At 41.2% G+C, this 12736-nt stretch overlaps 2 protein-coding genes across 10 annotated transcripts in view; one reads left to right on the top strand and one right to left on the bottom strand.

Moving 5' to 3' along the window:
* The window catches only part of tiam2a (TIAM Rac1 associated GEF 2a), a 77842-nt gene extending 68703 nt beyond the window's left edge, over positions 1–9139 (top strand). For all 8 annotated transcript variants that reach the window (XM_088433088.1, XM_088433089.1, XM_088433094.1 and 5 more), the window contains 6 exons: positions 2817–2925; positions 3400–3458; positions 3548–3650; positions 4494–4587; positions 5846–6000; positions 6314–9139. In XM_088433088.1, coding sequence (XP_088289214.1) covers positions 2817–2925; positions 3400–3458; positions 3548–3650; positions 4494–4587; positions 5846–6000; positions 6314–6966 — 1173 coding nt within the window. In that variant the 3' untranslated portion in view covers positions 6967–9139. The remainder of the gene's footprint in view (positions 1–2816; positions 2926–3399; positions 3459–3547; positions 3651–4493; positions 4588–5845; positions 6001–6313) is intronic.
* A 2151-nt stretch (positions 9140–11290) lies between these two features.
* The window catches only part of tfb1m (transcription factor B1, mitochondrial), a 31185-nt gene continuing 29739 nt past the window's right edge, over positions 11291–12736 (bottom strand). For both annotated transcript variants that reach the window (XM_088433263.1, XM_088433264.1), the window contains exon 8: positions 11291–12073. In XM_088433263.1, the coding sequence (XP_088289389.1) occupies positions 11830–12073 (244 nt within the window). In that variant the 3' untranslated portion in view covers positions 11291–11829. The remainder of the gene's footprint in view (positions 12074–12736) is intronic.

The following is a 12736-nucleotide window of genomic DNA, read 5'->3' as shown; positions in this document are numbered from 1 at the left end:
TGAAAAAGACATTTTAACAAAAGCCAAGCTTACTTTTGACCTAGCAATGTGTGGGGGGAATGAAGGCTGACACGCTGCATAAGACAAATCTGCCCATAAAACAAGCTATTATCACCATGGTTGGACCTCTTCTGTTAGAATTATTGTTCTTGATCTTTAGGGCAAAAGCATGCCCTTGATGTTATTAAAACTGGTTTCTGTCGAGAGTTTAAATGTAGATTAAGATAATTAAAGTTGATCTAATTAAGCTTTTTGAGCCAACATTAAAACGTTTTTCTTTTCATTCGGATAAATTGTGTTATTGTGGCACATCAGAAAGTCAATTTACAATAATAAAAATGTGGGTTAGTAATGTATTTTCCTTAACAAACGTTTAACAGATTATAAATATAAATAATTATAAATATGTAACCATTTAGCTTCTGCTCTTCTGCAACATTTAGCATTGACTATATCAGGAGCAATGGTGCAGTTTTCTTTTGTCGCTCGCCAAATAATTGTAAAATAACATGAAACTGTTGTAAAACATGGGTCATCCTTGCCTGTCTGGCTTGCTAAAATGTGGGTTGTACTGGAGGTTAGTTTGACAAAAGAGCTTTGCTCAGGCTCACAAAATTAGCATCTTTGTTGCTGTCGTTAGTTGTGGCCGCTGTCACAGCTGGGTGCTTTGCATTTATGTGGGAAGATAAACCTGAACTGCTTCAGTGGTAACAAGCTTTCCGCTTACAAAGAATGTATATTGCTCTACCTTTATCAAATGTGCCGTCGAGGCGCCCTTTAAAGTTATATTTAACATTCATCGGTTCGACAACTCTTACACTTTCTTCCATTTTCTCGTCTTCTGCCCCACCCCTCGCCATCCGCAACAGGAGCCTATCAGGTTATACCAAAAACAATGACCGCCAATCAATGCCCACTTCAGGGTGTGATTGACCTTTGTTCTCCAACCCGCAACAACTCAAATACTTGAAGCTCAATGAATACAAACAGATCTAATCAGCATATAGAAAACATGTCTGAAAGTCATAGATGAAAAATTTGATTAACATAATTAAAAAAAAAACACACAAAATTTTAGCAATGACTAATAATTGATCACACTTTATCCCGTTACTCCCCTAATTAGGACACTGGGAACTGTTTTAACTCTTGACAGGAAATGCTTTAAAATCGCCTTAAAGGTCATTTACAGGCAGTTTCAGAGCTGTTGGTACTTTTAAGTGGCACAGTAATTTCTAATTAATTTAAAGTAGTAGTAGACCTTAGAGTAGAGTTAATTTAGATAAGAAGTAGGCTTTACACAGGATATTTGGGGCCAATTGCCTAAAGAAAACAATCAATCATTGATCCAATCACAAGCTTGTCTCTTTTTATGTGGTATGCTGTTTAATGAGTGTATATATTTTTTTAATGTATGTGTTAATATTAGGGCTGCACAATTAATTGAATTATAATTGCGATCATGATTTTGGCTGCCACGATTAATTAAGCTGATCGTCGATGATATTAACATTTAAAAAGCTGACTACCATACATGTCAAATCAAGCACTTTCAGTCATCCCACCACCAGGGGGCAAACGCAAGGTTAAGACATCATTAAGCTTAAGAAATAGCAAGCGAGCGAATCATGGAGCAGCGGCAACAGAGGGAGTGGGACGCGATGACGACCCTGAAGTTGGCTTTGCGAGTGCTGGGATTTCAGCTTTCTATTCCACCTTAAAAGCCTTTAAATGGCAATGTTTCCCATATGTTTGCATGATAAAAGCCTCTGCTTTTATCACCTCCAAATATATCGAGCTAGCTGTCAAGTAAAATCCATATTGAAAAATCCGATTGGCTAAAAATTAGAATAAATTCAGTTTGAAATGACTGAAAAAGACAGTTCATCATTTGAGTGATTCTGGTACTTTTGTACTGTTTTTTTCTCGCAAAAAAAACAACAACAAAACTATTTGTTACAGGCCTGTTGTAGTGACTGGTTCTAAGTAGTCTTCTTTTTTTCCATTGGTTTGGACTCAGCAAGTATGTTAGTTGTCAAGTTGTCAAGTTTTTGCCATGCCTTTTTTTTTATTATTATTATTATTTACTATTATTATTATTTACTTTATTCATTTTAGTTTATGTTTATTATTTGTAAGGATCAAGCCTTGTTTATAAACTGTGTGTTTAAAGAAAAGTACAAAAAATCGACGTTTGACCAAACATGATGAATAATCATGATTAATAATCGTGATTTCAATATTGATCAAAATAATCATGATGATTATTTTGGACACAATCGTGCAGCTCTAGTTAATATATATTTTTTCAAATGAAGCAATGTGTTGTATGTTAATGAACATTTACATGTAATATGCTGGATTATAGCTATTGGCTAGTTTCCATCGGTAGTCCCTTGGCAGTTTGCAGCATATTAAGTACACTTACTGTTTACTGAAAATAGTAATCTTTGCAGTGCCTCAATGAAGGAAGTAGAGGGGAATGTTTACAATTTACAAATATTTACCTAAGTACTTGGACCCTTTCTACTCGTTTACATACAACGATAACTAAAATTGCACACATGCGGACAATTGGGAATGTGCATCGTATTGTTATCGTGGATGTATGTGACATTTTGAAGCCTGCTCGGTCATTGTTGACAACGACTCGTTTACTTGGTTAACAAGGTTAAGCAGGTTACACTCTGAAATGTGCGCAAGCAGGGTGAAAAAATGTTCTGTTGTTTTTTTTAATCCACAAGACACCACTAATTGATTTGTTTTTTCCTGATGATAAAAACAAAATCTCCCACTCTTGTTTTTGTCTCATGCAGGTGACTGAAATCTCTATGGGGGAATTTCTTCTCCATTCCACAGCGGTTTGGCTCAATCCCCATCCGTCATTGGGCCGCATGAGAAAAGACCCTGAAATGACTGTGTTTGGTAAGTCTGCCTCCTCCGCTATGGCACAATATGTAAAAGAAAATACTCTCCAGCCACAGGAGCTTGGCATTTTCACAAAATAAAAATGCTGAGTTTTGATCGACTCTGTGACATAGGTCATGAATATTTTACATGCAGCTTTCTGGTATTGTAATATACATATATTATCGACTATGCAGTAAATGTAGACAAATCAAGATGCCTCTCAATAGAGTGAAAAAGATTGGATAGCATTGTATAATCAATCCCACATTTATATTTTGTCATATTCTCCACTACACTTAAATTCTGTAAATGACTGGCATCGTGACACGGAATGTTATACACGTACGGTATTGCTGTGAAACAGCTTCTTTTAGACTTCAAGTTTGCATCTAAAATGCCTCTGCGGGTTGTAGCCCTTCATTCCACTTCCCCCATGAGGCATTCACACGCAGAAGTAAAGATGCTGAGAGTGTTTTTCTTTCTTGCCAGTCTTCAAGAAAGCAGTCATATTGGTCTACAGGGAAAACAACAAGATGAAGAAGAAAATGGTGACGAGCTGCTCTCGTGCGCTTTCACATGGTACAAACGGTATCTTGGCATAAAACCTAGCATTAATCGCTTGTTTTGATGCGATCAGACCAACCCTCGTTCGGCGCTTTCTCACGGCGAGCCGGACCCCTTCAAGTTCCGTTGGCTCATCCCTTTGTCTGCGCTCCAGGTCAGGCTGGGAAACGCGGCAGGTAAGGCTGTCAAGCTACTTGGGAAATCGGAACTACAGCTTATTTCTACATTCGATGAAGCGCCACTAAAATGTAGTTACAGATAAGACCACTATAGCGCGCAAAGTTATGAACAACATTTTTTTTTTTTTTTTTTAATTATAATCTTCAGTTTCATCGCACGTCCTGGCTAAATTCCTTTTGCCAGTTTATATTATTGATCATCAAATTAACTCATAAACACAAAAACATTTTGACGTATCTTTCATGAGTCTTAGACATCCATCCCTGCGTACTTCATTTATTTACACATGCACACACACACAGATTTTTCTACTGTAATGGGGACATCCCATTGACAATGCATTTGCTAGCCCTTAACCATCAACACAGACCTCAACCAAAACCCAATTCTAACCTGTATTCTGAAAGCAAGTGCTCATCCTTGCACAGTATACACTACAACGCTCCATCACTAAATTTGGGGACGAATAGTTAACATGAATTTGTTACAGTATTGCCGTGTTTTGTTTTGTTTTGCTTTTTTAACCACGATGTCTTGACCACAGTACTGAGTAGCTCATTTTGTAATGTTGCTACTTGTAACGCCGCGATTAGAAGCGTTGGGCAGTCGGCCCAACGCTGCTAATCACTTCACAAAGACAATCCTCCAAATCTGTTTGTTCTTTTCTCATCTTCTCCCAGAACACACTCCTTAGCTCATTCTCCTTGGCCACACACACGCGCGCACACCCACACACACACACACACACACTTCTGACATTTCTATTCAGCTTCCTTCAAAATGATAAACCCTTTAACGTCTACAAGATTAAAAGTCATTTCTGCTCTGCTTTCTCTCAGGAGCTGGCACAGAAAGCAGCTGCATCTGGGAGCTGATTCACTCCAGGTCGGAAGTGGAAGGGAGACCACAGACGGTCTTCCAATTGTGCAGCAGGTCAGACATTTTGCTGGTACCTTATGATTCTACATCAGTGTTTAACAATGCTTATTAAAATTAAAAAAATAAAATAAATGAAGAGCACACTACCAAATATTGTCACAAGTGGATACAGGTTTAAATACTACTACTAATCTAGTGGAAGAGTGTAGATGAACATTGACACATTATTTGTTGACAATTTAGTGAAATTGGACAATTTCCCACACCACACTTGGCTGTTCACTCCCCCCACACTGGTTTGGAAATCGCTATTCTATGTGACGCAACAGGAAAGGACCGATTAACCGTTTGGTCTACCGTGGTTTTAAAAGTCATGCTTTGAGTAACCGCTAACTGTCCGTCACCAGCAATGAGCCTTTCGTTTTCTATTGTCGGCAGACAGCATCCTGTTGTAATATGGTCGGCAGTTTATGGAGACGTCTATATGAGCCGCATCTTTGAAGTTAATGACGAGTGTCCCGGCGTTTTGTTTTCCTCCTCCTCAGCAGGGGGGGGTTACACACAGCGAGGGGAGGAAGGGACAGAGATGCGCAAAAGCGGTTACGCTAAATCCACCATACTTACACGGATGCTTTTTTTGACCATTTGTGTTGGCCTTTGAAAAAAAAACAATTGTGGTTTCAAGCTCACCCCGAAGGACAACATGAGCCAATGGGTCTATTAGAATAACACGTTGCTCAGCACTGATTGGATACTATGGCTTATAAACCATTGGTACACACTTTTTAATTCACCAAATATTGTATTTTTTCTTTCTAATTCAAATAGATTGTGTTCAGTAGAAAAAAAAAGCAATTTCCTTCATAGTACAGATTGTAAACATGCCACAAATAACATACCGATCACATTTTAACAAAAAATGACGTGATCACAATTCTTAATTCGAAATCGGCCAAAGTGAATTGGTCACACATTTCCACAACTTTGTGCTGAAAGCCTGACTTGAGGATGAGCATCTTTCATATGCACCAGAAATGAGTTAGAACTGAAAAATAAAATAGAAAGCAATTTATTTTTCCTCCCATAGACTGTTTCTCTTTATGGTGGCGCAAACTATGCTTGCCATCAAGATGGAAAGTCCCTTAATGCACTGAGAAATTGGGATCAGGCTGAATGAATGTCATTGCATTTCTCTCTGGGGACGCGCTGGAGCTCTGGCACCAATCCTCTTAATCTACATTTAGACTCCGAAATCATCTGGCGATCACGCCATGTGCTCAAGCCATCTCGTCTTGTGTCGTGTCCTCCCCAGCGAGCCCGAGAGCAAGGTGAACGTCATCAAGGTGATCCGCTCCGTCCTCAGGGAGAACGCCAGGAGGAACACCAGAGGAGAGGCCACTTTGGAGCGCGGCTGTAAGGAACGCCTGGCAGCCATGCGTGGCGCCGCGCCCTCCGCCGCCAGGATGGGTGAGCGTCACAATACGCCGCCAACCCGACGAATGCCTCCAATACAAATAAACAAAGATAGCGGAATAAATTAGTAGGGCCCGACCGCTTCATCGAATTCAACTGAACAACGTGCAAGAAGAACAAACGTCTTCTTGGTTGCAATCTTTTTAGGCCCTTGGCTCCTTTGGCTTAATGCGTTAAGTGTGAAATGCACCTTCACCAGATCATATCTTGACTTTTTAGGCCATCAAAGGCCCGCGGGCGGTGCGCCGCGCGTGTTTGCCTCAGATAAGAGAAACATGTATGACCTGCGTGTCCATCTTGATTGCAGGCCCCTCCCGGGCTTCCCGCCTGTGTCGGCGGCCCCTCGGAGACCCCCCCGCCCACGCCGCCGTCCTTAAGTCGGGAACGGACTCGGACGAAGGCAGTCTGAATAGCGGCACCTGCGGTCTGTCCGGCGCTCCCCCGCCCCCCCTCTCCACGCCGGGGGGCCGGTCCGGCTCGCCGCCGAGAAGTTACTCCCAACACGCTCCCATCTCGGTGAAAGAGTCGGACATTCTGAGCGACGAAGACGAGGACGTCTTTGGCGAGACTGCGAGGGGCGCTCTCGACACGCAGTTCTTCCAATTAAAAATCTCCGAGGAGCCCGAGCTGACGCCCGCCCCCCGCGTCCAACCTGAGGGCGACGCACCTCTCAAGCTAGCGATAGATCGACCGAGTGCGGCGAAGAGGAAAAGCGGCAGTCTGCGCAGGAGCCAGGGGGCGCTAGTGCGCTTGAAGGAGCAAAGCGGCTCATTGGACGGCCGCGCCGATGCGTCGTCCTCGCCGCCGCCCTTGCCGCCGCCGCCGGGCATTTTGGACCTCAACGCACTCCTGGAAAGGGAGTTTAGCGTCCAAAGTCTGACCTCGGTGGTCAACGAAGACTGTTTCTACGACACGGCCTTGGAGAGACCCCCGAGAGCGCAAGACCACAATACCAGTTAGCGCCCAGTTAGCACACACCCGCCCGCTCAGGTGGAAACCACGAGGCGAATTGATTGGTCTACGCACTCTCCAGGGAGGGGCCAGGGGGTCGTTCAGCAGCCGCAAGTGCTTTTGATCAGGTTCTCCTATCGCATTACTGCATTTACGGACGTAGTTGAGCTTGATTCGACTTTGCTGATTTTTTTCAGTACAAAGCAGTCATGCCTTGGTGCCATCCTGCTGTCCAGGAAGTATGTTGAAGTGAGTTGATGATTTCCATTTAGCTTTTCTAAGTAGTTCTTTGCCGCATTCACTGCCATTGGCGGCTATACACGTAAAAGACGTGCTTCTCAAAGACTTACGGTGTTCACTGTCTACCCACTTTGAATTTGGGGTGAATTTGTTTAGTTACAAAGAAAAGAAAAAAAAAGGAGGCCCGACTGTTATGGCTATTCCTAGTGTGTCACGGGATGGCGACCGAACACTCTCACCGGTTTAGAAATGGTTAATGCCCTCTCTTAAATGAAGCTCCTCCCCTCACTTCAATATAGTTCCTTTATGTACGTGGTTTTGGCCAGGGCACAGAAACCATCAGTGTGCCGTTCACAAAGGAAAAACTTTTGTGAACGACACAGGGTGAGGGTATGTTGTATAGCTGCAAACGCCAAATAAAATTGGAGTGATCAGGTGGGTTCATTGTACAACTGTTGTCCAATTTAGGAAAAACAAACAAAGTTAATGCTTGTAAGACCAGTTAAAGTTAAAAAAAAAATGCAATGTCAGGCCCCCAAAGCTTGAGTTTGACACCCGTCTTCTCAATTCTTCTGGGCATCAATTTTCAAGCCTGCGTCACGGACCATTGAACTCTATTTTTACAAGGTCTTGAAAAAATTCGGTTTCTCTTTGATAATGGTCGGCGCTTGTTCAACCCGCAGAGGGAAATGCCTCAAATTCTCATTTAGGTCTAATAATACACTAAATTGAAGTGTGTCCTTGAGATGATTCCTATACCACATTCTTCATGAGGACATATGGCCCGATGGGGACAAAAGCATTTCAGCCATATGCATTCCATCCATCCTCCCTTCAAATCTTGGCTGATTGAAGTGTGTAATTAGTTTTTTTTGTTTTTGTTTGTTTTTCCATCAAACTTGTTGAAGAGCGCCTCATTTGTCTGAGAGGTTAATACTATGCATCAACAGAGCTAATAAGAAAATGCTGGCAACAAATAGTGAACGTGTGGCAACGATACGCTTCCACGATAATAAAATAGGCCAAACTGTTTTTCTTTTTTTTTTTGTTTAATGGCTGACTGAGTTTATTTTTAATGAAACTGACGGTTTGAAAGAAATTGGAGTTAGAAAAAGAAACCAAATGTGCCCCTATTAGAACATCTTTTTCCTGACACCTTTAAAAATAGCTGACAAGGGCACAATAAAAGCAGACGGAAGGATGGGAAATGATTGAAGATGTAAAAGAAGGAAATGATGGCGCTTTGATTTACTTGGGACACACACGCGGCGTCCCAGCTCATGATCACATGTTCACTGAAAGCAAAGATCCAAAGACCTGCTGCAGTCAATTTTTTGTTTTGTTTTTCCTTCTGTTTTGTGCACTCAAGTACACTATTTGCCTATATGGTTGAACTATTTCTTTGTACAGGTTTTAATGTTATTAACTGCAATTTTATTTATTACTTTTTATGTAGTTTGATTTTGTATTAGGTGTTTGGATTCAAGACATCAAGCGTTTAAAGTCAAATTTACTTGCAAGTCAAAAAAAAATCTGATCATTTCGTTCTATGAAGCATTTGGGATTGATTATTTTGTGTGCAGAGGAATTATTATTGTTTGAAAAAAGGCTGCTTTAACAACTCTGAAAAGCAATATTTTTTTCAATGATTTGTATGTTTCTTTGGGTCTTGTGTACATATCCTTTTCTATATTGTTTATTATCTTTTTACTTGATACTGTACAGCCTAGAAATGAGACAGGAACTAATTTGCAACAAATGAAAGTGCTCTCTTTTTTTTTTTTTTTTAAAGCAATATGAATGGAGTTGAGGTACTATTCTTAGGCAATCCACTAAAGATGGGCCATTTTTACCATGCCTTTAGTGTTAGCATACCAATGAATGTGAATTCCTCCTCCTGATGGAATTGTTTTTGAAATAAAACTTTTATCTGTGAACCATGCCTGGAGAACGGAGATTTGTGCTTCCAAGTGCATGTGCACGTTTTACATCAACTCCATTGACAGGTGAAGCAATTCTAAGAAAATCACATCCATTTTGCTTCGGTCCCTTTGGCAACGGACCCTTCATACGTACGTCATTGGATGTTGTTATAACAAGCACCACCTCTCACCTGCGTGAAGCTGGCCACCCACACCACTTGAAAAAATTGAGGCAGTCTGTGTTTGCTTCATTTCTGCTAGGTTGGAACATTAAAAAAAAAAAATGCTGCTGTTTTTTTGCAGTCAATGCCAGTTAATTTTGGAGGGGTCACCCGGTTCCCAGGTTACTCAGAATGGGCCCAAAATGCTGACAAAAGTATGTTTTTTACTGCTACACTTTTTTCAGTCAATACATGTTTGAATTTCTACTGTAGCTCAGCTTTGCGAAATGAAATGGCACCATTCCGCTGTAAAAAAAAAAAAAAAAAAGTTTCATGTACTTCTGGTGGTTCTACAGATATTACACATTATTTAGTGATGTTGCTACAAATGTATCTATACCGGAGAGGGCCAATTTGATGACCAACTTGACTATAGTTGTTTTGTGTGTATTTCAGACAAATGGGTACATTTAAATCAACTTTTTGTTTATTTTATTTTCCGTTAAAACATACTCCATTCACCATGACTGAAATTCCAGACAAAAATCACAACTGTAAACCATGTTTTTCTTATGTCGGCTATTTACCTTATATGCATCTTTCTTTAAATGCCTTAGATGTACAGTACATGGTTACTTAAAAAAAGAAATAAATGCCTTTTTTTTAAACAATACAGGGATATTTTTTTCTACGGAAAAAAAGCCTAACGACAGGAGTGTTTAAAATAAAAGCCTTACTATACATAGTGTATTTAAAAAAGTATAAATTGCCTGACTACATTCTTCGCCCACAGCCAAACAAAAGCATTATTTGCATTATTTGAAACTTGACCGCGAGGGCCAGCAAGGCCTTTTCTGCTAGCCTAAATCTGATATTATCATATAACTATAGTAATTAAAATTACTAATAGTAAGTCAATTTCATTTTACCGAGGTGACTTTCAGCATTGGCGTCCATGTCAATACGAAAGGATTTATTAATGGAAATGAAACGCAGAAACTCTACAAGCAAGTCATTGAAGTCTTTCTAAAGAAAAAAAGTGGCCACGCGAAGAAAAGGTCACGAGTCACGCGTTTGGTGAGTCGAGCATTAGATTTTTTTCCATTTTTAATACGTTTTTTTAATTTTATTTTGTTCACATTCAATTAGTGGTAAATAGCGGGAAGTGCGATTTGTAGTTTGGCTTACAACTTTGTTAAAGCCTGCCTGCTTTTGGTGTCAGTTCTGTCTTGTGTTTCTTGGTTGTGGCTTTGTTATGTGGAGTTTGACTTGCTTTGCTTTTGGGTTCGTGTTGTTTTTCCCTGGCGTCTGTCGTTAGTGTAATTTGTGTCACCTGCCTTGAGCGTGTTCCAGCTCTAGTGTTTCGCCCAGCTTCTGCCAGTAATAAATGGTTTTCCTGAGCCCATCTCATTCTGCCTGCCTGAATTTTGGATCCATCTTCCCTCATCCATCGCCAACATGCCGTAGCGACATACATTTGGTGGACTTAATAAAACTTTGTGGACAAATAATTTGAAATTATTCTTAATTGGTTTAGGTTCTGGTAGTATCGCGTATAATGATGTTTCAATTGCTGAAGCGGGTTCACTGATGTTTAAATGCTCCGGAAAATAGCCAGTAATGCGTATGTGTGCGCATGGGGGCTATTTATTCGAGTCTGACGTCACAGAAGGCGTACGTGTGAAAGTCACGGCCGGCCACTGCTCTCTCGATACATGTACTGCTTCTTGGGAAAAAAAAAAAACCCCGCAATGATCGTGGAGCCAAAAATTAACATCTCATTTAAATTTTGACGAATTTCCCAGCCATTTTAGTCACATCCAGACCTATCCCATCCATCCTGCCTTTTGTCAACCTCGCCACATGCTATCGCTACACAAAAGATTGCTATCAAGTAATGTGAAATTAATTAAATGTGAAATTGAGGTATAGTATTGAGAATTGTATAATTCTTCCCCCTAAATAAAACAAATGCAAAAGCAGAAAATATCCACAAGACATGCACCCATCCACAAGATAATATACTCATTTTATTGAAAAGCTAACACTATACAGACACGAGGTGTGAAGAATTAAAAAAAAAGAAAAAAAGAAAAAGGCCGGAGTTGCTTTTCACAACACTCCACACATTGATGTGATCTTTTGTCCTCCAAAATGATGGCAATACACAATAGAAAGCAAACAAATGACCTGGATAGACTGCAGCTGTGTATTTACAATTTATTGAATTGTGCCCTCCAGTTAAAAGCCTTCAAATGAATCAAATAATCTTTACATTGTTGCAAAGTGTTATTTTTCAGTCTTGTATGTGGAAAAAAGATTTGCCCTAATCGTGTGGGGTGTTCTCACTGCTATACAAGAGAGTGAAAGTCAGCAAAGCTTTAACCACTGCTGCATTTGGGCCAATCTGCTCTTTAGCTTGCAATAAACAGCCGCTTGGAGCTCTGGGAGGCATGAAAAACAGGGTGAAAAATGCACGCCACTGCCAGGTGGAAATGTCAAGGCTACAAGGGGCAGCAGCACGTGCGCTTTTCTGCTCTTTGCGGTGCTCAGCTCGGTCGCTCGGGGCTCGGCGGCGTTCCCCTCCGCTTGACGAGGCGTTTGTCCCGGAGCTCTTCTCGGAAGTCGTAGGCGAACAGAAGCGGCTCCCGGGCGCACATGTGCGCGTAGACGTCGGCCAGCGCCTTAACGTGGGGGATGGTGAGTTCGGTGGGGCGCAAGGTGGGCTCCACATCCGCCTTGTACATCAGCTCCTCCGTAAAGGCGTCGCGACACGCCTCGGGGAACAACATTCTGCCGGGAGGGGCGAGACGCTTTGATATCGGAATGATGGTGCATGTTTAATGCTCAAATAGTAGACAGGAGTGCTCAGCAAGAAGTTCGGTTCATTGAAATCACACAAAGAACTCACTCATTGCTCACCTTTTACACTTTCAACCTGGAGCACGTTAGCTCCAAATCACTCAAGTCAAAGGTGGAATCCTTCTATTTCTTCTCGCACAGGGGTCACCAACAAGTGATAGAACTTTGTGATTTTTCAAAAAGTGTTCTCTCGTTTTTCGCAGTGTTTAGTAAAACACTCCCTCCCTTTATTTAACCCCATGCCCTAACCATAGTATGGAGGTTGAACAGTCTCTTTTTGGGCACAAAATATATTTTTCTTTTTCAACATATAGCAGTGTGTCAGTGAGTGACTGGTGCATTCACAAACTCTCAATCTCGCAGCAGCATCCCTCTCCCCACCCATTCCCACGTTTCATTGCGACTGTTCTTAAAGAGCCAGCCTCAGGCTTGTGTTGTTACTCTGTTCAATCTATAAGCAAAAGGGCCTTCATTTGAACACGAGAAAGTGAAGCGGTGAAGTGGCGAAGGAACAATGTACATATATTCCATTTAAATGTTACACTTGATTTACTACATCCGTTCCTTATTTATTGTGAGAAATCATTCACATGA

This window comes from Hippichthys cyanospilos, chromosome 14, assembly GCF_059441005.1.
Source record: "Hippichthys cyanospilos isolate Australia breed blue-spotted pipefish chromosome 14, RoL_Hcya_1.0, whole genome shotgun sequence".
Classification (NCBI taxonomy): Eukaryota; Metazoa; Chordata; class Actinopteri; order Syngnathiformes; family Syngnathidae; genus Hippichthys; species Hippichthys cyanospilos.
This window is presented reverse-complemented; position numbering and strand designations above follow the sequence as displayed.